The sequence below is a fragment of the Triturus cristatus genome, chromosome 5_1, assembly GCF_964204655.1.
Source record: "Triturus cristatus chromosome 5_1, aTriCri1.1, whole genome shotgun sequence".
In the NCBI taxonomy this organism is placed as follows: Eukaryota; Metazoa; Chordata; class Amphibia; order Caudata; family Salamandridae; genus Triturus; species Triturus cristatus.
In genome coordinates, this window is record NC_140587.1 from 435610380 (window position 1) to 435632745 (window position 22366).

Genomic DNA, 22366 nt, shown 5'->3' on the forward strand with positions numbered 1-22366 from the left:
GGGACTACTAAACCTATTCATGAAAAAAAGCCACGATTTATAAAGGACAGTAACAGGAGCCAGTTGAAAAGATGGGCGGAGCTTCAAGTCCATACCTGAACACAGCATGCCTCAGAGCAGTCCATGCGCTGACAAGGCTCGACCTAAAAAAATACTGACAAAGCCAAATAGCTCATACATATGCTAGAGCCAATACTTTTTGTCCCTAAAGTTTCCATCCGTTGTTAAGTGTCTCAATCTTGTTTGAGGCCAATCTTTTCTGTCGCCTTCAATTCTTCACTTTTCCAATCTTACTTGAGTTTACGTGTTTATGGGGTGTGAAAGGCTTGGTGGCTTTTTATGCTTTTGACGCTTGTGTGCATTGTTGTTAAACATCACTGTAGCAGTGCTTTCATTTGTGTTCATGGCTGCTGCCGCCCCACCAGAGAAGGCCTCGCTTTGCACCCAGAGCCTGTCCGGTGCAGGAAACTACAGCAGACCTACTGTAGGCCACGAATAGTCTGGAATGAAATTCCACGAAAACGTATGATTTTGATCGGGGTGCACCTGCGGTACTGACAGACATGCAACTTGTCAACCGGTCATCTCACTGTGCATCCTGGTACTCATAGGTCGATTTCCGTGTTGCCATTTCATGGCTGAAAAGTGCATGAACGCAAAGCACAGAACAGCATGTGCTGCTCACTCCGGATGTGGGGCAAACGCAGATATTCTGGAATAAGTATCATTTTTTATTAATAGGTGTGCCTTACCGTTTTCCTGTTTCACAGTGCTGCCGGTTGAAATGTTGTTTCAATGTCCAATAGTGTTGTGATGTTCAAGACTTGTATGTTGAGAGGTTATGTGATCTGAAAATGGGTCCACCTCACTCTTCTGCACCTCTAACATGTTATGCCCGTGTGTAAAGCTCCCATCTACCTCCAAAAGTCATTTGTGAGCAATAGACGTGTAATCGTTTCCTGGTTTCTTTGTGGCCCCAGTACTGTCAGGTTATGGGCGATTCAGATGGGAATAAAGTCAGCCCTGACATGTGGCCATGAAGCATTCTATTGCTTGTAGTCCGGTGTTCTTTAATCCTCCCCCTTCTCCCACAGTCAGTTTCTCACTACCCGACTCGACCTTGTGTTGCTTGACTCCTCCAAACCCCCTGTGCTATTTTAAGGCATATTGCACATCAGTGATGGCTGCTATGCAACATGGCTTAAAGGAAATAAAGTGCTATGGCGCAGTCAACGCTGAGTGTCATTCCTTTTTGTACTTTTACTTAAAGCTACGTTGCACAACAGCCTGCGCTACTGTTCAACATGGAAAAAACACATTGATAAAGCCACTAGATCTCGCATGGGCAAAACTTACTGGCTTTGCAAATGTTAGTTTTTTTTCTTTTCTTGCCCACCTCAGCCCCCCCCCCCCCGCCCCCTTAATGAATCGCCTTGAAACTTTCAATAAAGGAGTGGAAGTGGATGAAATTATTTTACATTTTTTATTTTGCATTGGCACAGGCAAAATGGCCGCATTCATGCCTCCTTTCCTTCAGTGTGCAGATGACATTACCATGGGCTGGAAGGGCTGGTACAAGGTGTTCATGGCGTGTGTGGAAGTGCTTGATGAAGGAAATAGCAGCAAGGAAAGCAGCTCTACTGGAACATTGCTTGGGGTAGCAGGCCTGAAGGAACTTACTGGCTTGCTTACTTTAGAAAATTATGCTGGCTTGGATGTATTTGAATTTGCTAAAAGCAGCTGCGACTAAGATATAGAAAAAGGTCAATGTGAGCGCTATAGATTTTACTTTGGTACAACACGATATTGAATCCATTGAGGAATGTGTTGCTGTATTTAGGTGTCTGCATCAATGTGTAACTTTGAGTATATACATATGGAAAATGGCTTGCTCAATGGAAAGTACAAATTCACGTTGGTGAATGTTTGTGTCAAGTTGCTTAGTGATTGGGCTAAAGGTTTAGCTGTGTGGCGTGAGCCCCGGGAGGTGGTTCATGTTTTCAAAATGGTGTTAGGAGTAAAGGGAGGCAAGGTGTCGAATTTGGCTTGAGGTTTCATTATCAGAAATGAAACTTTGGTCACAGATCATTGTGAAGAGTACAAAGGAATTATGTTTCTGGGTGTTGAGGTCCCATTGGGCAGAGATTACTTAAGCACAGGTGGTGGTTGTGCTGGTCCGGTTGAAAAGAGTTTTAACAGTTACAGAATGTACATGGCTGAGGGAGGAAGGGTGCAGGTGTAGATGGAATATGCCTTAGTACTCGCAAAATCAATTACCCTAGAGATTAACGTGACTTTATCATGTCGTAGTGAGGGAGGGGCAAGAGGGAGTATGATTCCATAAGATTTCTATGCTTTGGTTGGTTTTGGGTCCTGTTATGTTGGGCCTGTGACCAATGTTCCCTAAAATGTTTTTCCTCTGTGTGCGACAATGAAGGGTCTCTGTGCGCGACAATGAAGGGTCTCTGTGCACTGCTGCCAAGGCTTTGTGCACCAGTTCATTATGCAAGTGAGTACTTTTCTCAGATACATGGTGTTCAAAGAGGGCAAGGAGCCCCCTGTAGAATTGTAGTGCATGAGGTATTTTGTTTAAGGGGAGGACAAGTCTATGAAGATTTATATTAAAGAGCCTGAAAGACACTTATTCTGTTGATTTTAAAATAGTTCACGATGAACCTATGTCTCCATTCAAAACAGTTCTGTGTTATGCGTAACATTCTGGATACAGTAAAAATAAACTTGTATTTCATATATATTACTTGCTATCACGGTTTTACATTTTTATTGATCCATTAATAACACATCCTAAAAATCTTAAAATGACCCAATTCAGTGGTGGTGATTTTATCAACCTTTAATGGATAAATGGGGTGAGTGAGCCATGGCAGGACTTGACCCTGTTGCTTGTCCATTAAATTTAGATTTCAGTAAAGCATGCTAAGCTTGCCAAGCTACCTCAATAGGATTAAAAATGGATTTTGGTTTATGATGCCATGCTTTCATCCAGCAAAAGGCTATTTAAAGATAATGAGAAAGAAAGAGCGAACTTGAACAATTCAGTATAAACGGAACTTAATTATTATATGTTTTAACACAATGTGACGTAGTAGTATATGCCAAAATTTGATTAATTTGGAGAGCTTGCTTCATATCTGACTCTAAAAGTGATATCCTGGGTCTATCACAATAACCCAGAAAATTAGTTAAGCTGTTTTTCATGGACCGAACTTCTAAAATCAACTGAAGGCATTGGGGTCTGAGGTGATGCATCACATTTCTTCAGTAGGGTGGTTTTTACAAGCATGCAAAGAGTGCTAACCAAAGTGAGCAGATGATGCAGTCCCTTGACCCTTTACCAGGGACCACTCACCAGTAGATGCAGGAGAAAAGTTTGAAAAGTCTCAGACTGGATTCCTATGCCAGGCTGTCATTCCTAACCCTTGCGAGTGGATGGAGAAAGTTAAATGGAAGAGAATCCGTGTTCCTTAGTCGGATTCACGTGAGGTCATACCACATGTTTTAATGTGATTTCAAACCTATAGAGATCTACTGTGAAGGAGATCAGCAGAGATCCTACACCTTCACAGGCACGAAGCCTCAAAGACCAGCAGAGGGCTATGATCTAGTTAGGGTTCATTCGCAGGGTCACATTGTTTCAGTTAAGGTGAAATCTGAAATACAGTACAAAAATTCCTCGATGGAATCTTGGTAAGAGACATAGATGAAAGAAGAGTAAGCAAGTATTTAGGAGGACATCCACAATCCTTTGTATGAGTCAGGCTATGGCACCAGCCAGGCTCCACCAGGCAAGAGGGAACATGCAAGGAGGTTGGAGCCGGTGACTTCTTGATTTGGTTTGCCAAATGCAGAAATATAGTTATTTACCCCCAAATACTAACATTAAATGTGTTTCTACAATATGCACGCTTTTTTATGGTAATAACTTTCAATATGGCCACACAGTTTCAATAAAGAAACCTCCTATTAGGCAAGAGACAGTGATATTTATTAGTACATTAATTTGCAGTTAATGACTCGTTTACATTGCATAGTGTTACTCCCAATTGGCAGGGATTTGAGCTGTAAGTAAGATGTGTTTAACTCTGAGGCAGGCAACAGAACCACCAGTTCAGTTGCCTGCCTGCCTTTGAGCTAAACACATCTTACTGAAAGTAATAGACTTCAATTCACCAAAATGTCAGAGGTAGCGGAAGGGACATCACATGCTATTTGACCTTTACTTTCACTCAAGCACACATACACACATATTCACTCATACACACACACACTCTTACATATGCACACTCTCACCCACAAGCACTCATAGATCATACTTTCTAGCAGCTTAGATAAGTAAAAAAATGCTTTTGATAGGGTCATATTCTAGCTAGCTGTTCTCCATCTTTATACCACATTAATAGTGAATTATATATTATTCACTATAAGGGTAATAGAAAAACGGACCGAAAACAAGGAAAGTGGTGCCTTAACCAGCATTCATAAGGACAAGCTGCCCCAGTGTTCCTGGCACTGACTTGGCCACCTCTAAAGTCAGGGGTCGCAAAGGCAGTGCCAGGGGTTACAAAGGGCAAGCCATGGGTTGCAGCTGCGACCCCTTTAATGATGTCCATGCTGAAAGTGGGATCCAATAAAATGTGTGCGGGAGTGGGGAGGTCTGAACAAAAAGAGATGCTGCCAAAAAGCGTAAGTAGGATTCCATTCCAAAATGCATTGCCTCTGTAATTAGGGATCTGGGTTAAAACATGTAAAGCAGAACCCTGTGCTTCAGACAGTGTGCTGCCTGACCAGCATTTGGGTGCTACTGAGGTTACTGTTGTTGCATTTAGATCAATATACACCTAGGGCAAGCCAGAACTATTGTCAATGCTTGTTGGCAGCATCTGATAAATGAGTAACAACAATTTTTTGTACATAATTAGAATGAAAATATTTCATTTTTGTAAAATATTAGACTGAATTAAGCATTACTCATGCCTGTGGAAGGCGTAATCCTCTTCATAGTGTCTTGTTCACTCATGTTCTTCTTTTCACACTACTTTCCTCTAGTCTCGCAGTCTGTTGGTCTTTCACATAAAATGGTAATTACAATAACCAATTATGTGACCATTGCCACGTGCACTCTACAAAGAGGCCATGGATGATTATCATGTAGTGTGCAACTACAGGCCTCTCAATCATGCCCAGTCATTAACATTCATCCACAAGTTGAGCTCACCCAGACTTGCAGAAGGCACTCTGAGCACAGTATGCTACGTACAAGTACAGAAGCACACCTGGGAAAGTAAGTACACCTAGGGAATGCAAGATTAAATAAAACCATGTAAAAGCATCGCTGACCTGGCAGGAGGTGAGCCTGTTAACGGGATAGGAACCACTAATTTCTCACAGCACTATTTGATACTTTGTTTTTAAAGAGGGTAATCGCAAACCCGGTGCTATTTGTCTGTCAGTTATTCATATTGTTCCGGGGATTCTGCTCATGCACAGAACTATGCGCAGGAAACCAGGACCTCAGTGAAATGTGGTGTACCAGAAACTCACCTCCGTACCCAGAACCCCTATCCGACTAGCATCAGTGTCTCATTCGTTCTCCGTACTACAGCGAAGCTACCAATGATTAGACAACCCAGAACAAGCGACTTAGGTTACTCTCAGGAATGGTGGGAATCAGGAACACCTTTTTGTTGTTGTTCTCATATCAGTCCACAACGTGAGTATAAACTTTTCTGTGTCTCGGAATAATGTTGGTTTTTAACTACGTGCTCTAAGATGCAGTATTTTGGCTAACCTAAGCAAACAAATGATTAGAAGTAAAACCATCAGCATTGTTACAATTCCATAAAACACAAAGGGAGAAATCATAATATGATAGGGAAACAGGTCCTAGAACACCTTGTGTACCACCCTTCCCATGCTATAAGCTAGTTTTATAATAATAATAGAAGGTCTCTAGGTTTGAATGGGGAACCCCATACCTCCAAGATCTGCTTAGGTGAATCGCATCACAGGATCAGCACTGCTCTCTGTGTCTGGAAAGGTTTTCTGCAAGAGTGCCAGCATCATGCATGCAATACAATATTAAAGGCACCCGAGTTTCAGATATTTGCAGCTGTGTGTTTGTTGTGTCTAAAGCGTGGGCAGATCAACCTGAATTCAACCGCATAGTGTTATTTGACCTTGACGGCTTCTGCACACAGTGTTGAGACTAAGGTCACGGTGTAAGTCTAGGGATGTGAAAAACAGACCGTTCTCATGTGAAGAAAAAAAGCAAGCAGTTTTACTTATAATAACAGCTACCTGTAGTGTCGTGTGCAAAAGCAGCAAAGTGGCAAGATGGCGTTAACCTCTAAAACGCTTATGCTAACATAGCAATGTGTGCAGGCAAAACCCTGTCTTCACTACAATATTAGACCATGCAAGTTGGACTCTTATTTCTACACCAGCCATTTTATCAGAAGAACTAATACATGTTACATTTAAAACACAGCCATTAACTTCACGCAGATGGGCTTTGCACACTCTCCTTTTTCTACAAAGTGGCTTGTCAAAGAGCATTGCATCAACAAATAAGCACATTCAGTTATGTTTCTGAAGTTCTTTATGCAGCACCGCATCGTTTTATATTGGTCGCATGTAGCAAACAGAAATTTATGAGTTGTTTTGTGCTACCTTGTACAGCAGCTGCAGACCCTCAACAGTAGAATCTGTAATCAGACAGAGTTGGGATCACTGGGTCAAAAGGTGCAGCAGCATGTTATACTTAATAAACTGCATTTAAAGTGTGAGCTTTTCTCGAAATGCAGTCCCCCGGATGCTAATAAACACTAATATAAAATAAAAAAAGATACTAGTTTGCTTAAAACGGGAAGAATAAAGAAAGCTTCTGATGTATTTTATGCGGACGCTCAAAGCCTTGTACTGCACGGCATGTAAAGGGTGGCTGCGCGGGGGCACAGGTGCGCACTTTAGGGGAAATACTGCCTGTGAGTTGGGTATTTACAGGCTTCTTTGAATGAGTGCGCACGAGTGTTCATTGTGGTCATGTGTTTTGTGTTGACGTTTGTGCTGCACTTTGTTTCTTCAGAAGTAAGGGGATCCTTGAATTGTCTTGAAATGTGAAATCCCAATTGGGGTGTGAAATGGGTTTGGGGATAGAGGGTTCCATGGTAAGCGATTGGTCGGTAGGTTATCACTGATGTGCTGTGGTTCCCTTTGCATATATGTTTCTGTATCTAAATTAAAATATACTTGTGCTAAACCTATATTATTTGTGGCAGTGCTCATGTGGTCTAATGGAGGTTGTAAACATATACATTGAGGCCCTTCTAACATAGGGCTGATAGAACTGCCTCAGCAAGTAATTTTAACATAGTTATAGTTCACATTGGTTCAGATAGCTGTCAAAATGTTGAGTGCCTAGGGAGGTGCTCCTTATTTGCCCGGGGAGTAGCTTAAAGTGCACAGTGGAAAACATGGTTATTAAGTATGTTAAGAAATCCCCTTTCACTTTATCCTAGCTTTAATGTACTTGAAAGTCTTACACTAGCCCCAAAGTCTTACTGTAGGAAGCTGCCTCTTTATATGGTTTACCACTAGGTGGTTATACTGTACACAGAGTCCAGAGATTCCCTCAGAAGTGTGCAGGGCTCATTGTAAACCCATAGTTCTCTATTAGTGGTAGTGTGGGCGAGCAGCCTTAGACCTTACAAAGAGGAGTGTAAGACATTTATTGCACACACAGTGACTAATGAGGGACACATGACTCAAAAAGGAGACCCACACCAGTTTTATAAAAAAGCTTTGTTCAAGTTTTAGTTTAAGACCAAGATCTTAGCAAAAAGGTAAGTACGTTTTACAGGAAAAATACTTTGGTATTTTAAAAGTTGGTTGACCTTGTGTGGGATCTGGTTGGTTACAGTATTTTAAAAGTTGACAGTACAATTTTCAAGCAGTTCAATGTTATCCTATGGAGGAAAACAACAATACGGTTTCACGGGTAGGTATACCACTTACAGTTCCAGTCTTCAGGGTGAAAGATCAGCAGAGGGCAAGGGTCAGGTAAGTACCAAGACTGCACCACTCGCGGCACAAGGGTGGCTGGATATAGAGGTCTAAGTTTAAGATCGGGCCCAATGTGTTTCAATAGAGACTGGGGGTTCATGAAGTCACGCTGCTTGTAGGTAGGTACATCAGTTTCAGGGGCCAAGCTTTTGGGGAATGAACAAGCATGGGGGGGGCCACAAGGCAGCACCAAACATAGACCACCAGCAGCAGAGGGGCGCCTGGGTGCAGGGTTCAAATTCCGCATCGGGCACCCAATGGTTTTCAGTGGAGAACTTCAGTTGGACAAACGAACTGCAGGCGTTGAACCGGAGGCTGCACAGAGGAAACCAGAAACGGAAGGGTTAAGTGGAGGTGTTGAGGGTTGTAAGGGCATTGTCAGTTCAGCTTACCAAGGCCCACGGGCTTCGGTGCAGGGGTGTCCTTTGACATCGGATTCTTCTTACCGGAGCTGGTCGCGTCGGGTTAGCCTTTGGATCCACACTGCAGGCGTAGTCAGGGAGTCCAGAAGGGGTCGGCCAACACTGGACTTATATTCAGGATCGCTGGGGAGCCTTTTGTGGATCAGTGGGCCACCTGGACACAGGCCGGAGGCATCTGGTGCTGAGTGGTCAAGGTTCGGGGACCTGGAGGGCACCAGAGTCCTTGGTGGTGTTTTCTTTGTGGACAGAGCTGCTGTCCCAGGGAGTTCTGGTCTTATTCAGAGGTAGTCTGTCTTCCCAGGGTTTGTGGAGGTCGCAGGGTTGTGCAGGCATAGTTTCTTCGCAGGATTCGCATGGGCTGCAGACAGGCCGGTATGGCTGGGGCAAAGTCTGTAGGCGACTTCAGTCTTCTGCATGGCATCTTATTCATCCTTTTTCTTCTTAGGTCGTCTGGGACTACCTGCAGGGTCTTGGGAGCCACCTAAATTCTAGGGGCGTTTTTAAGGGAGTGTCAGCTAGGGCCAATGGGCACCTTACTTGCGGTGACTAAACCCTCAGTTATGCCACCCTCCTGTAGGAGGGGGCATATTCCTAGTCCTGATTGGCGTAGTCTTCCCCATCTTCAAGATGGCATGGACTGAAAGATTTGCTTCACCTCGCCTCTCCCACCTTAGGGGTGTGGTTGGCAGAGTTAGGTGCACCTCCTATTCTTCCTAGGTTTTCCTGCCCAAAGTGGGGGGTAAACTGGGGGCTGCCATCTGCTGCTAGCAGCAGAGCCTGGGGATCGCATTACAAAAGCGGCAGACCATTGAAACTGCTCTCTCGAGCACTGTGCCCATCCTGAGGGAGGAGGTGTGACGCCTCTGCCCAGAATGTGCATTGTTTATAGTTCCAGAGAGCAGAGGCTTTTGACCAATGGGGTCCAGAAACATGTCTGGTTCCTACAGCCAGTCTGTGACCATATCAGGGCTGGTAGGTTTTCAGGGGGCACCTCGAAGGTACCCTCTGAGTGCATTGTTCAATAAATCTCACACTGGCATCAGTGTGGATTTATTGAGAGTAGTAGTTTGGTACCAAACGCTTCTGGGTTCAGAAAAGCCATCATGGTGCTGGGGTGCTCTGGTTGCCGAGTTCCCAGGCCATGCACTCTTTTTGGCTTCCCTGGCACTTACAATATCTAAGAATGGACGTAGATATTGTGTGGGCATATCTGCGAATGCAGATATGCCCACACCTATGGTATAGTGCTATAGGGCTGTGAGGCCTACTATAGGCTTATCTATACCTTTAGGCAGTGTTTAGTTGGCTTGGCACAATGTCCCATGTTGACTTTGTTGTTTTGTCTACACCAAGCCATGCATGCTGCAGTGGCAGTCTGCATTGCCTAGGTGAGGGGTCTCTAGGGGACCCTCTTCAGTTCCAATGCCCTAGGTACCCAGGTACCATTTACTAGGGACTTACAGGGGGCCTGATGGGCCAATTGTGGAGTAGTTTTAGGGAAGCGGCACTGGGACATGGGACCTGGTTGGCAGGGACACTGTGCACTACAATCGAAACTACATCAATTTCCAGGCAAAAAGTTGGGGCTAACCATGTCAAAAGAGGCACTTTTTCACACTCTGTCCGACTTTTAGTTTGTTCATTCTTTCGTCTCGGGGCTTATCTAATAATCAATGTTTAGTTATATAAGTATTTTAAATTAGTGCATAAATTGTCTATAATTCGCCATGCGTTCAAAAAGTTTGTAATCTTCCATATTTTCCTAAAAAGAGGACTACACTGAAATATTTCAGTCTACAACTGATTGTGATTAAAGTAATTGAAATGCAGTAACACTTGTTAAACATATAATTAAAATTAGTAAAATAATGTGAGGCGTGCTAGTTGCTTTGTTCCCCACTTTTTGAATGTTTTTTGTAAAGGTCTGATGCGAGATGACACAATATATGAAGACGATGATGTCCAAGAAGCTATAAAGAGACTTCCACCAAAACTCTATGACGATAGGAATTTTCGTATTAAGCGAGCCTTGGATCTATCTGGCAAACATCAAATCCTCCCTAAAGAAATGTGGACAAAATATGAGGAGGTGAGGTGTTGTACTTTTTTATTTGGCCACTAAAGTGTGTATTTTGCTGTGTTGTTCTGTCTTTAACTGATGCTTCACCCAAATAGTCTCAAAAGTATTCCTAGAGTGTTCAGTGAAGGGGTAAATAACTGTGCTGTAATAAAAATACTCAGATTTGTAGAGCGCGGCTAATCACCTGTGAGGGTATCTAGGCGCTGTCTAACGCACGGGCAGATTGTGATTTGCTGAGACTCACTCTCACTAGATGTTGAGCAGAGACTCGAATCTGGATCCCCAGCTCTGTCAGCAGCTCTGGCCTTTATGCCACACCCTATCCTCTGTAGATGTTCTTATTCACATGATCACATAATGAAAGCATAGGATTGAGCATTCTGCTGTAGAAGTACTTTTGTGCATTTTACTTTGGGACAATATTCAGAGGCACGTGGGCATGTTGCTTACTTTTTATATTTTTATGTTATATTGATGGGCCTACTATTTCGCTTTTTAACTTTGAATTCGATGGTTGATCCTTCTGTCTTAGGTTTAATTTAAGATTTAGATCCTAATTTTATTTTTCCCGCAGGAGAATGTCAGACAGCACATTACATGTTATGCCAATTATCTCAGTAATATTGCACCTGCGTGGATTTGTTGTGGCTGTTTGCTCTTGTTCTCTGGTTATGGTTACGCTGTTTGTCCAAGAAGATAGTGAGTGGGAATCCAGGCAGCTACAAGGTAGCCGTTGCTGGTTTAAATAAAAAAACATCAGACTTCAGTATGGTCTGTAAAGACTTTGCCCTTTATTAGTTAGTTGTTCAGTTCCAGGATAGCATCGACAAATAAAGAATCATTGAGACAAAAGTAACCTTTGCTCACAAGACATTTGAGCATCTGCAGGTTAACCTACTGTGAATACCCATGGTGGAGCGAGGGGCTAAAATATATATTCACCCATGTCTCAGTGGAACAAAAGTCCTTTGGAAACTGTGCTCCCCTACAATTGAATGTTTTTCTGGACAACCCTTTTGTTTTTCTCTTCCCTGGTGACTGAACAAGGACTTGAAAACCCTTTTAACTTGCCCTCCCTCTTCTTGTCTCTAGTTTTCTTCAAAACACTTTGAAAGCTGGGAAACTTATTAACCCTCACGTCGCAGACTTGGTCATCAAGGTAGCGGCAATACAGAAAAGGCATAAGCGTGCTCTTGCTCCCTGGTTCTAACTTTGGCTTCAAGTATTGCTTTGGCAGCCACATATTGTTTTGTCACAGACAAAATGAGTTGTTTTCATTTGTACCATAGCTGAGACTCGTCTTGTTCTGGACACCTCCCAAGTATTTTTTTTTTTAATCCGATTCAGAGGAAGTCTTGGAGTCTTGTGGAGGACTTAAACCTATTCCTTAACAATAAGTTACTTTTTGGGCTGTAGGTAGGCTTGTTTTGGGAATCCTGTCACTGCGATTCCACTAACATATCTGCTGTCTCCACCACTTGATTCCCTGTCCTTTTTGTGGTAGACTAGATTTGTTAAAGGACGAAGCAGCTACTGCATTTGGGACCTCTCTCACATATTAACTTTTGTCCCTCTTGGTTCTAGTGCCTTTTTGCTTTTTGGCAAGCTGGGGGTCCTCTGACAACAGTAACCCTTTAAACTGCAAATTTACATTCCTTTTGGTTCCATTTAGAGAAAGAGATCCTCCATTGGTCTCGCCAGCTTACAGTTTCAAGGCAGTAGCCACCTCCTACTTCCTCTCCCCACATCCTGCCTCGACTGTTGGCCATTATATAATAGTTTCTGCAAGGGAGATGCTTGGGACCAATGAGGAGCTTCTCTCTGTTTATTTTTTACTTCTGTTTAAGGAGTTTGCAAATATTAATTTCGGAGGAACACGAACAGGACATCCATCATTGGGTTATCCTCAGCTATTCAAGCATTTATTTATTTTTCTTAGTGGTGGTTGGAAGATGAATGCTGCACCTAGAGGACAGCAAGGAAGGCCCCATCCACATTTACATCACTGGTAAAAAGTGTCCTGCATTTCATCCATCTAACTAACCACCTCTTGAACACAAAAGTGTGTGTGCGCGCGCCATTCTGCTGTTTGTGAATCCAGAATGGGCTGAAGGCTGGCCATTTATCCAGGAACAAGGTTTAAGCCCTGCAGAAGCTTTGGTGGCCTTTCTTGTTGCTGATCTTTGTGTAGCACCATATCCAGACCAAGGTGCCCAGAGAGGCAGACACAGTGCCTTGAGGCACTCTAGCCTTCACCAGAGTCTATAGGAGGGTTGCCATTTTAAGGGATCAACACGACCTGCCACTTAGTGGACATAGCCTTTGCTGGACTCTTATTTTGGCCAAATCTATGAAGGTTCTAAAGCATAAACCTCCTGAATGACCTGCAGTTTCAGGTCTCATCTGGTGAGCTCTCCCTGAGTATTGTTCCTATTATTTTCTGGGTAATAAGATCATTACTTGAACAAGCAGGTGAATCTTGCAGGAAATATCTTTGATGTAGTTAAATTATATACACAGCCAGCATACCAGCAGTCAACCCTGTCTTGGTTGACCAGGTTCACTGCAAACATCTGCTAGAATGTTGGCTAGAAAGTACTGCACTGTACCTTCAACCACCAAGCTCTAGCTTCTTGAGGAAAAACTCTTTACCACTTCATTCTGAAAATACTTTTTCTGTCATTGAAATATTCTCTCTCAAGTAAAGGTGGGCCAGATTTATACTGATATAGAGGCAGCTGTGCCATTCCTCTGTTATGTGCCCGGTTTAGGTCCACTTAACGAAGGTACACATTTTCTTACATTGTACTAATTTTGCACAATAACCTTTCTGCTTTGACCATTTGCACATATTTGCTTGTGTGACAATGTTGGATTAGTTTCTCTGAAACTACTTCTGTTTACACATCTAGCTTCGCATTACATTATCACGATGCCTCGAACACCATGTAAACGGCCTTTTTACACACAATGTACAAATGCCGTTCTAGCTTCATCCACTGCGCGACAGGGCTATCTACATATCTATAAATTGCTAATCTATACGTACATCACAAGGATACTTTCTACTATAAATAATGAGCATCCCAAAAGATTAGCAGAGAAGGCACTTCAGCGGACACTCAGGGTCCCTTCATGCTGAGACTTCACCACACAGCGGTCTGACATCTCATGAGGGGTGTCAAGTTTGTGACCAAGACGGAATCCTACATTCTCTCCCGCCAGGTAACTGGGTTGGATCGTTCCCTTGGAGGGCAGGGGGGGGGATTCTTGGCCGCACACCTACACACACTCTAGGTACACACAGAGTAGGTTCGCATAGTAGGAGTATGCAGAATTACTGCCTTGCTTTATATGCCTGCATATATACACTGTTTCAGCACCATGATAGAACTGTATCTACTATTTACTTTTTTGGTGCTTGTAATCACTTTCATCTACTTGTGTCTACTGATTATCGCAACACATGTATTCTATAGAATGACGTTGGTTCAATAAATATATTGAAAACGTCCCACTGTGTATTCTCTATTTATTTCTCTGCGCACAAGTAAACACGAGTGACTCAGCGAAAGGTCCTGACCTGTTACCACGATTCGAAAAGGGTCCGGGTTATCATGTTCAATGGTTGCCAGAAACCATTCACTGCCTGCTTGGGTTGGGGGGGGGGGGTTATGGTGGTACTGTGAGATAGCTGTTCTCTAGGCCAACATATCCCGCAGGGGTGCTTGGAATAAGTCTGGGCACCTCTCCCAAAGTTTGTTGTCCAACAAATGCACAGATCCTACTGATTAGTGGGAACTACAAGACACTCTGCAAATTAAACACTTTCTGTTTATCAGCTTACAATGCAGCTCTGGTATGAGCCATTTCAGTTACTACTTTGACCTTTTGAAGCCCATCTTCAGGGATGTACAGCTTGCGGTCTTCACTCTCCTCTAATTGAATTGGTCTGGTGCCCTTGCACGTTGAGTACCCAACAGCGTTTATTTTTCAAATTTATCATAGTGTCTGAATTAACATAACATTTAAAACTGAAATTCAATTGGAATGCCAGCTCTGGGGACAATACATAATGTTTGTTTTCATTGTTTGTTTTTTTTTATCCAGGAGAATTACTACCTTACACCATACCTTAAGGAGGTTATCCGTGAAAGGAAAGAGAAGGAAGAATGGGCGAAGAAATAAGTCACGCAAACTACATGCGGTTTTCTCCTTAAAAATGTTAAATTATGTTGTGCATTTTCTGTGACATTCTGAAGCAAAAGAGTCCTTTTTCCGTTTTTCTGAAACAGACGGCTGAAATTATTCTTGCTTGAAGTGAGGAAAATGAGTTCCAAATGTAAAATAAATATTTCATATTTCTTTGAAGGTTCCCAGATATGTTTCAGATTGCTTTATTCCAGGTAAACATTTTCAATAAATGTATATCTGCTAATGCGGAATAAATGTGTAACTCTGGTTAATATAACTTATGAAAATCCATTGCCAGTTTTGAGAACATTTGTGATCTTGCTTTACGTTTTCAAAGCCCCCATCTTCTTGTTCTGAAATCAAGAAAGTTTAGGTTTTGTTAACAGATTTTGCTGTTCATGAACTTGCAGCACTCTAGTTGCATTCTTTGGGAGGAAACCGTTTTGGAAATTGGAGTTACCCAATTGGTTGCTTTAACTCTTTTGCGTCTGGCTTACTGCCACAGAGCACTATGGCTTCCCAAAGTTCTGTCAAGAGCCAAATACTATGTGTTTGATTTGAGCGGCTAGGACCTCCTTTGCATTTTAAAGCGTGTCTTCACCTAATCCAGAAGGAAAAGGACTAGCTACTCCTGAAATCATGAGGTATATTTTTGTTGCCGAGTTCTGCATGCCTTGGAAAAGGTGCAACAGCTCTGGTCCACCTGTACTCCCATCCCCAATCCAGTATGCGGAAACATTAAGTTCCTCCTCGGGTTTGAATTGCCCCACTTACAAACTGTTCCAACTGTGCAGTCAGAATTTTACATTTCCTGTTGTTTAGTGATTCCACTACTGCCAGCTTCTGCATTTAGTCTCCGTGTCTAAATCCAAAAATATAGCCTTTTTGTTTTCTAGAAACTATTTGGAACTCGCTCAACATTTTCCTGCCCTTCACTAAAGTGGTTCAATTTCCTTTCTTGTATTTACATTTGTGTATTCTTCACTTCCTAAACTTTCAAATCTGAGTACTATTTGATAATGGTTATTGTATTGTCCAAGGTTAGTTAGAATAACTCCCTTTACATTGGCTCTCTTGCTCATGTGGTCACTTGCTTACCCTCCGAATAATCTGTAAATTGAGATCTCTAGATCATGCCCTAGGGGTTGGAGTTATCTCAGAGGCCCTTTCTTTGGCCATTTGGGCAGATCTGAATACCTCAGACATTTTCAAGACCTGAATCTGCTTGTGGCTTGAGATCCACTGCTACCCAACCATCTTGTGCCTAGGTGCAGAATGGGTTGTGTGGCGGCGGGACACTTGCAAGAGCTCTCAGGGTTGTGAATACCCTCTCATCCGACCTGGATACTGTTGGCATTCACAACTGTTTAGCAAACATGCTCAATCCCAACTTCTGAGGGATTGTCACTTTAACTTCCAGTTTGCCACAGGATTGTTTTCCTTAGACATTGTGAGTCTGCTGTATTAACAGTAATTTGTGTCTTTGACCAGCACACCCTGAAGCAGCATTTGAGGGTGCATAGTCTGAAACAGTTTCCAAGACTGTGGATTGTGACTCACTGATGGGTCGTGAGCCTATTTTTGTGGATCTCAAAGGTCCTGGTCTTGCATGTAAGTAATATTTTAAATGAATAGCCCTCCTTGTGAATCAGTGCAAAGGTGCTGAACAAAGTCCCTAAGTCCAGTTTTAAAACCAGCCTTTACAAGTTTTCCCAAGCAGGACTCGGAGTGAACCTTCCAGTATTTGTAGCTTGTGGTTTTTTTTTACTCCACAAAGCCATTTCAACGGACAAAGTGCCCACTATATGCGATCATACACCTCTGTACCACTTGTGTGTCGCTTTCATGCATAAATTGAGCAATACGTATGTGGTCTACCAGCCAGTTGACTTCGAATCTGGGGAACCAAGTTCGAGTCCTGCGTTTACTCAACATCCTTTGATTCTGGGCCATTCACTTAATTATTCCTGCTTATAATAAAATGAATCTGAACTTGTGTAATGTAATCTGGTGCTCATGTAAAGTACTACAATGGTCTTGGGCTATGTTCAAACTATATAAAACAGCAAAATATATGTATTTATATATGGAGTCCAAATTATACCACTGAGCTTAGTTTTAACTCAAAAATGGATGAGGCCTTACCTCAGACTGTGCTGAAGGGGTTTCTCAAATTTGCTAAAATGACTATTATCAGTTCCACGATTTTTAAGAAGCCTTTTAGTTTAGCAAGCCGATTCCACATGGCTCTGAAAAGTGTTTCCAGCTCCAGACTCCAGTGCAGTTCACCATTTGACACTTTCATGGGGGCAGATCAGTATTTAGACCACCGTTTGATATTGAAGGGCATGGTTAAGGTCATGACGTTTACAATCAATTACATTAAAAAATGTACCTGCCTCAAGTCCTTTAAAAGCTAGATCAGAAAGTTTGGAGTTTGAAAACTTGGGTTGTGGTTCTAAAAGGTTTGGGAAGCACTGGACTATAAAAGATTGAAGACATGATGTATAGAAAACCTCCGACTATCCACGTGTTCAAATGTTTCGATTTCATGTTTTTGAAAATTATAAAGCTCACTAAATGATTAAAATATACAGGGTACCACACAAGGTAATGAACAGCATCCCAAGGACAGTACTGACAAGTGCATGTACGGTCTGTAATGAGATGTAATGATCCTGAGAATGTTATGCATTTACCTGTACAACCATCAGCGTAATGGCTGAGTGACATGTAAAAGGCAAAGTTTGTTTAAAAAAAAAAAAAAAAGGTAATGGACAGCATCAAATGTGAGACTGCTAAGTTTCGAAGGAGAACCATAAAATGTGTCCCAAAACTGAGATTGTCACGCTAGAGGCACAATCTTTGTTACTCGAGCCGACAAGCTAGGATTAGCATTTACCACCTTTTTCCAGTAACTCTGGTTTGACCTTAAGAGAAGGGGGTCACCCTTTCCTACTATTAAGGATCACTTCCAGCTTAGAGTGATGCTGTTCAGCTTGAAGAATGCTCTCCTTCAATCAGAGGAGTCCTGTCTGATTTAGAGGTTTTACAGCGCTGTCTATTTCAATGTGTACTTTTGTTAGTTCCACCTGTGATTCACACAAATTTTTTTTTAAAAATTGTGTATGAATCAGACCCGAAAATGTCTCCACTCTCGAGGTGAGATGGGAGAAATTGAAATTGCAAATGTGTAAGTGAGACCACACTAAGAAGGGGCTGTGCAATCACCGCTCCTGTTTAGTGAGTCTAAGACTACCTTTCCTTAAATTGATGTTTAAGCCCTCGATAGTAAAACGCGCCATGGATTTTTTCCCCCCCATTTATTACTTGAAAAAAGATTCTTTTAGGTTTATTCAGGCATGTGACGCTGAAAACAAGATGTCACAATGCAAATAGAAACCTAAGATTTAAAAACTTGTTAGAAACATACAAAATGCAATAGTAATTCCAAATGGGAGATCACTAACCTCTATAAAGAAAAAGCGGAAGTATGGGGATCATCGTCTGAGCGGACTGCCTTCCTGCTAGAGAGGATGTAGCGATGCTCCCACGCCATGTATACCCAAGGTAGCTGAGCTACGAAAAGGTGGTGGTGATGGTATGGAGTGAGGTGGAAGAAAAAGGAGTAATAAAATAGGGGTTGGTGGGTTATAGAGGAAGTATTCTTGGAAAAGAAAGAGCCCACAAACGTGTTTCTTTTAATAATGGTAGGAGTGGTCAAGCTTTTATAGAAGAATGGCGTGGTGAGGGGAGTAGATTAAAAGGGAAACCAATAGTGTAGACGAAGTACAGGGGAGATTGGTAGCAAAGGGGGTGTAGCATGTGTCCTCTAAGTGAAACACACTCCATATCTTACCACTGAATACTCATCAGCCATATTTTGTATGCATACAAATGCTCATGAGTCGGTCTCAAGTGGCAATGGGTGAACATAGGTTCGTTCCCCTCAAGAATGTGGAGTTTGGGTTCTTATTTTCAGGGTGCTCATTTTGCTCCAGCACCGTCATACAGCTCTGTAGAAGTGTGCCCATTAGTACAGATAGGTGCATGTGATCATTTCTCATTCCATTTGGCAGCCAATGTGGAAAACAAACTTTGGACAGTGACAGTCAGGCCTCAGTCAGCCAGGAGCCGTTTTTGGTTTCTCTAAACTCCTTAATGGAATACAGTCCCCAGCACCTTTCTCCACGATTTCTGCCCAAATCTGTTGTTTCCAGTGGTTGTGTCCAATGCTGGCCATGTTACTTCAATCCTCTTTCTACCTGCTGTGCGTTCTTTGGTCAAATGGCTCTGGTAAGTTTAGATATGCTACCACACTGATCTTTCTGCTTGGCATCAATGCCTCTGGCCATAATCCAGCTCACCAGTTTAGTTTCAATCTCCTTATTTACCTTTTGACCTGTATTCATCTTTGCTCCATGAAGCCATCTAGTAGTTGCCTCTTTTCTATAAAAGCATACATGGAGACCTTTTAGTAGTTGCATTTTTATGTCTCACCTAGTGTGGCTGCGCACATGCGCAGCTTGCTCGGCGAGATTTATTGTCGATGAGTTTCAGTAGAGGGCTTGAAGCCCCGCCCCTCATTCCCATTGGCCAGCGTCACCGTTTATGCTAAGCGGTGGCCTGCATTTGGAAATTAGGGTTTTCTGTAGACGCCCTTTGGCCTGCGATCTGGACTGGTTCGCCTGCTTTGCGTCTGTCGCAAAGCACTTTCTTATCTTTATGGGTCCATGTGTTTCTCATGGCCCCATAAAGACAAGAGATCGAAGCTTTTTTTAATAATTTTTTTTTTAATTATCTCCTCGGTGCGCGCACAGCCTGGGAACAGCTCGTCCTGGCCCCTGAGTCCCCCGGTCACCGCTTTCATGTGACCAGTGCTTCCCAGCAACACACAGACCTCTCCCTTCCAGGCTCCACGCGCAGCTAGTAATCATTTTTATTATCTCCTCAGTGCACAAAAAGCATCGCTGATTGCTCTTTTGAATTTGTTAATGAATCTGTATACGCAGTCATAGCAGTGCTTGTTTTGAGAGGAGGGAAGGCAAGGGAGTTCGCTTCTCTTGGTGAGTGAGGTGCTTCGAAAGAGGTGGATGTTTCAACGGGGGCTGCACGAGGCGCTTTATTTTGGGCAGGTCGGTGTGGTATTCTCACTCACTCCTCTTTTCTTGGACGAATCGGGCATTTTGTTCTTAGGAGAGGTAATGGGGCCTCGCATCTCCTTGAGGCGTTGCATTTTGCATTTGATACTCGATTCCTGTTCGTGGGACTGTGGAGTTTTTCGCCTTTACGTTCTTAGGCTTGCAGGAACGGAGCGTTTGTTTGAGAGACTGGGATGAGATCCCACTTTTCCTAATGTTATTTCCTACGGACAGTAGGATGTCGAGCCCCTCCCCCTCCTGTTTTCTACCAAAGAGCACTGCACCATGAAACCGTTGGGACGCGACAGTTTTCTCTCCTTCGAGCCATGGTACAAAAGCTTATCACAATATGGGAAAATATGTTGTCTGTTATTACCCTGGTGTACATTACCCACTTCTATATAAGTATATAGTGGCACAGGAAATGCACTCTGACCACAAACTGCGTTACTATACAACCGTGAAAGAGCGCCCATATATATTAACTATAACACTGATCCTCATGTAAAGCGCTCGGATACCTCCGGGTGTAGCCAGCGTTGTATAAAACTTCACAAATAAATAAAAATAAATAAATATTAGTAATTCACGATGTAGCTCTGCATGGATGCAGCGCAACACAGTGAAAAACGAGCTAACCAGAGCAATGTATTTTATTTTTTTAACTATGGACCCCCTCCCCAGTCAGCCAATGTATTTTCTTTAATGTTACATATTTATCCCTTGTGTTTATTTTTTTTGAGGACGCAATATCTGGCAAAAAGACCTCAACAACTGGGGGTTAAATGTAGTTTTGCTTTCTATCTGTTTAACTGGAGTGGTAAGTGACTTGTCATCATTTTTCTCTGAAGACTTTGGGGAACGCAGGGTGGGTGGAAATTTGTGGATCCACGCAGGTTCCAGAACTTTCCACCACAGAAATGTGGGGAAAATGTGTGTTTTTTGCCAATTATTTAGGTTTGCAAGGGATTTTGGGTAACAGAACCTGGTGCGAGGCAGTAAAGTCACCCCATCCTGGATTACCCTGGGTGTCTAGTTTTCAAAAATGTATAGGTTTGCTAGGTTTCCCTAGGTGCTGGCAGAGCTATGGTTAAAAAACTACAGCTAGGCACTTTGCCAAAAATGGGTCATTTTCACTGCTAAATTGAGGTGGGACCACGTTGCGTTTTGCGCTGTTTCCTGTCGCGGGCACTAGGCCGACCCACACAAGTGAGGTACCATTTTTATCGGGAGACTTGGGGTAATTCAGATTTGTAAAGCAACTGTTATTACCTATTGACTTTTGATGCATTTATGCCTTCCAAATGAAAGACACTGTGTAAAAGTCATTTTGAAAAATGACCGATAATTCTCATGCTAGTATGAGTATTCCCAATTTCGAAAATGTGCAAATATCTACTGTTTCTAAACTCTATAATTTCTTCCCATTTCAGAAATACACAGATGTCTTTCATACCGATTTTTTTTTTTTTTTTTTTTTTCCCATGTGTACATTTTCCCACAATAATTGATATATACCCGGTACATAATAAAAAGCCATTGCAAATTGCTGCTCAGTTCTTGACTCTGGGTTCGTCGGGTTCTTGGTGAACCTACAAGTCGTATATATCCCCACAACCAGAAAGGTCCAGCGGATGTAACCGTATATTGCTTTCAAAGAGCTGTCATAATTAGAAGAAGTTACAAATGAAAACGTTGACACACAAGGCTGTTTTTTTTTTCCCAACCAATTTTAAATTTTTCCTATATTTAACTGTTAGTTTCTATAAAGAAACCTTGATGGATCTACACAAATGACCCCTTGCTGAATTCAGAATTTTGTCTACTTTTCTGAAATTTATAGCTTTCCAGGATCCATTATTTCTTTCATACCCAGTTCTCTCATTAACTGGAAGGAGGTTGAAAGCACAAAAAATAGCAAAAATAGGCTATGTCCTAGAAGATTGGCAAAACTGTGTAAAAAATGTTGGTGGGGGGGGGGCCTAGCAGCGAAGGGGTTAATACTGAGAATGCAATCCCCACCCACCCCCCCGGCCTGTGTAGTACGTAACGGGAGCGATTAATGTGCAAAGTGATTTTCCAACGCTGTCATTGCATCACATCTCCTGCGCCCCATGCATACAGGTCAAACATTAGGCTGCAGTCTGTCACACTTGGAAATGGGTTCATGTGCTTGTTGGCCATAATGCTGCTCTTTGTATTTGTTGACGTTCCTCAACTATAACAGTGCATGGTATTTTTTTGCCAGTGGCTTGCAGTAGATCATTTAATGTGCTTATCATTTATAAATAAGCAATTGTAAGTGCAAAGCAGAAGAATGAGTCTTCCTTTCATTGGAAGTAATACACCAGCTGCACGTGTTGTCAGTTTTTTTTTTCTTAAAATATGCATTTTGACATCCACATAATAAATTGAAAACAGTAAGCAAATGTGGCTTGACGAGCATT

The 22366-nt window shown here is 42.5% G+C and overlaps 1 protein-coding gene across 1 annotated transcript in view; it reads left to right on the forward strand.

Moving 5' to 3' along the window:
- The window catches only part of UQCRB (ubiquinol-cytochrome c reductase binding protein), a 47552-nt gene extending 32589 nt beyond the window's left edge, over positions 1-14963 (forward strand). The window contains exons 3-4 of the mRNA XM_085605220.1: positions 10427-10593; positions 14695-14963. Of these exons, the coding sequence (XP_085461346.1) occupies positions 10427-10593; positions 14695-14772 (245 nt within the window). The 3' untranslated portion in view covers positions 14773-14963. The remainder of the gene's footprint in view (positions 1-10426; positions 10594-14694) is intronic.
- The last annotated feature ends 7403 nt before the right edge of the window (positions 14964-22366 follow it).